The following is a 3,909-nucleotide window of genomic DNA, read 5'->3' as shown; positions in this document are numbered from 1 at the left end:
TTTAAAGTCCATTTTACTATATTTACTATATATTACATTCATAAAAAAAACTATTAGCTTCAGTGTTTAAGAATTAAATCTGTAATAGTATGTAACTTTGACTTACTTATGTGGAAGATTTTCCCTCTTTCCTCCCCAGAGCTTCAGTATAATTTGACCTCCGACCTCCTCCATAAACCATCGTTCCCTCATCGTTTCTATTTCCACGGCAACGGATCATCGAACAGCACGAGGGGTCATATGAAGGCACGACACGGCCATCCCAGCTGTGCAACACATGTGGCTTACCAAAGGGTAAAACTCTCAGACTCAAAAAGCACAAAAAAAAGTAAAACATGCTGATTCCCGACCAGATCAGCAGTGGAGATGTTGAGTGTTTTTATTTCACCCCGCTTGTCTTTTCCTCATCTACAGAAAGACGTTAAAGATATCTATACCCCAGTTCAGTTTGAAGTTTCCTATGGCCTCAGTGAAAAGAGGAGCCACAAAACCCCGTCCAGAAAATTAGCATTCATAAAACCCATTCTGCAGCACAGCGCAGGACATCATAACACCATCACCAATCAGGTATCAATCTGTGTCACGCAGTAAATTCAATGTTTCATTTGCAAAATAACAAAATATTACTTCATAATGGATTTAATTTTATATATAAGTTGGATTATTACAAGTGTATTTTTTTTATTTTAGGTTCTTTATGGTAAAATGAGTGATCAACAAGGAGTTTGTTCAGTGTCCTTCAAAATAAAAGCCTCTTATAGATTAGTATTTCCTTTCTCTACTAAGAAATACAATATATATKAACAATAATATTTAAATCTAAATGCAAAATTCTACTTTGAATAACCCAGTTCATTAGATAAACTGATTTAAAGGGGAGAAAATAGCTGCTTTAAAGTCAGATACCTAACAGCAAACCCTGCTGCTAATCCAGATGTGTTTACAGCTGCAGCGCCTGCAGCACATTAGCCAACATCCGGCTCCTGTGTTTCACAAAAACAGAGCAGAAAAACAGTTAAGAGAGAGGAATTCACAGCTGGAGTRAGTCATGAGATCATTATTATTAATCATCTGTAACTGCAGGGGTCAGAAGTCAGGGGTCACAGGAGCTGTTTGTAAGATCATCAGTGACTTCTGCTTTCATTCATTGTTGCTGGTGTCATAAACAATACGCTTCTCTATTTCTTTCTTTCCGTCAGACTCGGTTTGCTCGCTCCTGCTCTATGGCGAACTGTTCGACCAACATGCAACTGTCGAGTGAACTAGTGCTGCCGCAGTAAGAACATGAGCACACACACATGAAACAGGCACAACACGTACTCTGTGTAACTCAGAAAGAAAGAGACAGAGGAGGAAACTAAAACCAAAAGTGACAGCGCAGTTGAAAACACCTCACAAGTCACTGTGCTTCAATTAAGACTTCAAAAGATGAGCTCTTCCTCTCTGTAATAATAATAATAAAAAAAACATGGATTTTCCCCCCCTGTAAACTCATGATGATAATTAGTTGCAGGCAAACAGAGAACAAACATTTTCTCTGTTTTTAAGAGTTCACTGCTTGCACTGAACTCTAAAAGCTGCCAGCATTTTAATCTGCATATTTAAATACCTCTTATTATACCTCTTATCTCCCTCCATTATCTCAAGTTATATCTAGATGCAGATGAAATGGTATTTCTCAGCTGCACTCACTTTTGMAACGCTGAGCTAATTAAATGTACAGATATTCTACACTGTGAAAAGGGGATTACCATCAACAAGAATGGTGGCGTTTATCAGCAGATTAAGAGACGAAGGGAGGAAGCAGCACAGTGGAAACGAGATTCAAGATAACGAGACCATCCACATTCAATTAGGGGATTCACCACAGGCTGATTTCATACAGATGATGAAAATAAGATACCATATTGAAGAATTAAGTCATCATGCAGGAACTGAATGTTATTTATAAGTGGAACTCCAACATTGATATTTGTTGTTGATCTTGTTGCTTGTCTGCAGACAGCAGAAGTTCTTTGNATGTGAATATTTTTTTCAAATAGTTGCACTTCATGTTTATCTGCAACAAGCTTAACTTTAGCTGTAATGAAGTTGAAAAAACAAACAATTACACAGGAARTATCACAGAATGCTTTACTTAAACAGTAAWATAGTCTTTAAAAGCCAAATCTTATGGCTATTTTAAGAGGTGATCTGTTSGTAAAGTTCTCCARCATAAAAATATACATTGCAAGGCAGAACATTTTTAAATAAAGAGCAACATACATTGTTTTCTGTGTGACTGTAAAAAAGRCAAACAAAAGACTGGAAGAAGAAGTCCTCACAGAAACAGTAAGACCAGCTTGTGTGTGTGGTTGTAGATGTGGCTGTTGGCGCTCCACAGGAAGACGACCTCAGAGGCGCCGTCTACATCTACAATGGCAGGAAGGAGGGTATTTCACCAAAACCATCACAGGTACAAACATCAACACAGAGCCAGARGCGCCTGCATAATGGTGTTGCTGCAAAGCTCAGTGTGCAAGCAGTTCAGAGTAGAATGCGTYGCAATGAGCAACTAATCATGAATTGAAATGAGATAGATCATTTTCATATTGAATCTTTTTTTTTACACCATAATCTGTTTTGTATCTGGTTTTGGTTGTGTGTGTTTTTTATTTCCACTTYATTTACTGTTGTTGATTAGTGTGTTTTCTTTTAGAAATGTAAAATGTCTTCCAGTGTGTTCTGTATGAAATTAAAATGAATTAGTCTTCTAGAGGGCGGACTTGCGTTATCAATATTTTACTTGAAAATGGTCTCAAAATGACAATATTATTATTTATCAAAATAATTTCTGGAACAATTTATCGCCCAGTAAACTTTGTTATTGAGTCTGGCCTGGTACTTAATAGTGAGATATTAAGATTACTTTAATTATTTAGAAGCACACTTTCTAAATAACAATAGGTCTTAATGACCTATTGTCATTAAGACCTATTGTTAGGTCTTAATGACCTAACAATAGGTCATTACGACCTATTTAAACAATAGGTCTTATTGTTTAAATCAATAAGACCTATCAAGATTTGTTATATTTGATAYTCTGAGAGTTTTTCAGTTTCTCTTTTGGTGACTCTTGTATAAAGAAGTAATTTTGAGTTTCGTTGTGTATTATATGAAGTAGTACTTAGACTTGATTTCCACTCTGTGACCTCAGAGGATTACAGGGTCATCCCTGGGCCATGACCTGAAGATGTTTGGACAGTCGCTGAACTCTGGGATTGACATCGATGATAACGGCTACAACGGTAAAAGATCCCATGTGTCCGTATCCGCCACATTGTCCTGTGCTGTTCTCACCGGATCAGCGCTGAATGTGGATAAATTGTGTCTCTACAGACGTGGCAGTGGGAGCTTTCCTTTCAGACTCAGCTGTGGTTCTCAGGTAAACTCATAAAAATACTTTATGTTTGACCAAAACATTTTCTKATAATGGTGTGAAAAGGTTTTGTTCTGATTCTACCCCACAGGACCCGTCCAGTGGTTCAAGTGAAAGCTTCTCTGATTCTGCCTGAACATATTGACCAGCGGGGGATGCAATGTCAAGATCACAAGACTCAGACCGTCTGCATCAACGTTACAATCTGCTTCAGTGTCGCATTTAAACACCACAGRGGGGCAATAGGTACATTAAAGAAGTAAAGGAAACTGTGTAATGYTTAAGTSTTTAAAGTCCATTTTACTATATTTACTATATATTACATTCATAAAAAAAACTATTAGCTTCAGTGTTTAAGAATTAAATCTGTAATAGTATGTAACTTTGACTTACTTATGTGGAAGATTTTCCCTCTTTCCTCCCCAGAGCTTCAGTATAATTTGACCTCCGACCTCCTCCATAAACCATCGTTCCCTCATCGTTTCTATTTC

General features: G+C 37.2%; 1 protein-coding gene across 1 annotated transcript in view; it reads left to right on the top strand.

Annotated features, from left to right (window-relative positions):
- Positions 1-3,909, top strand: part of itga4 (integrin alpha 4) — a 22,621-nt gene that overhangs the window by 12,625 nt on the left and 6,087 nt on the right. Inside the window, exons 12-16 of the mRNA XM_008435491.1 lie at positions 2,361-2,455; positions 3,197-3,287; positions 3,379-3,424; positions 3,510-3,664; positions 3,845-3,903. Of these exons, the coding sequence (XP_008433713.1) occupies positions 2,361-2,455; positions 3,197-3,287; positions 3,379-3,424; positions 3,510-3,664; positions 3,845-3,903 (446 nt within the window). The remainder of the gene's footprint in view (positions 1-2,360; positions 2,456-3,196; positions 3,288-3,378; positions 3,425-3,509; positions 3,665-3,844; positions 3,904-3,909) is intronic.

Source organism: Poecilia reticulata, linkage group LG2, assembly GCF_000633615.1.
Source record: "Poecilia reticulata strain Guanapo linkage group LG2, Guppy_female_1.0+MT, whole genome shotgun sequence".
Taxonomy (NCBI): Eukaryota; Metazoa; Chordata; class Actinopteri; order Cyprinodontiformes; family Poeciliidae; genus Poecilia; species Poecilia reticulata.
The sequence above is the reverse complement of the archived record's forward strand: the minus strand, read 5'-3'. Positions and strand labels throughout refer to the sequence as shown.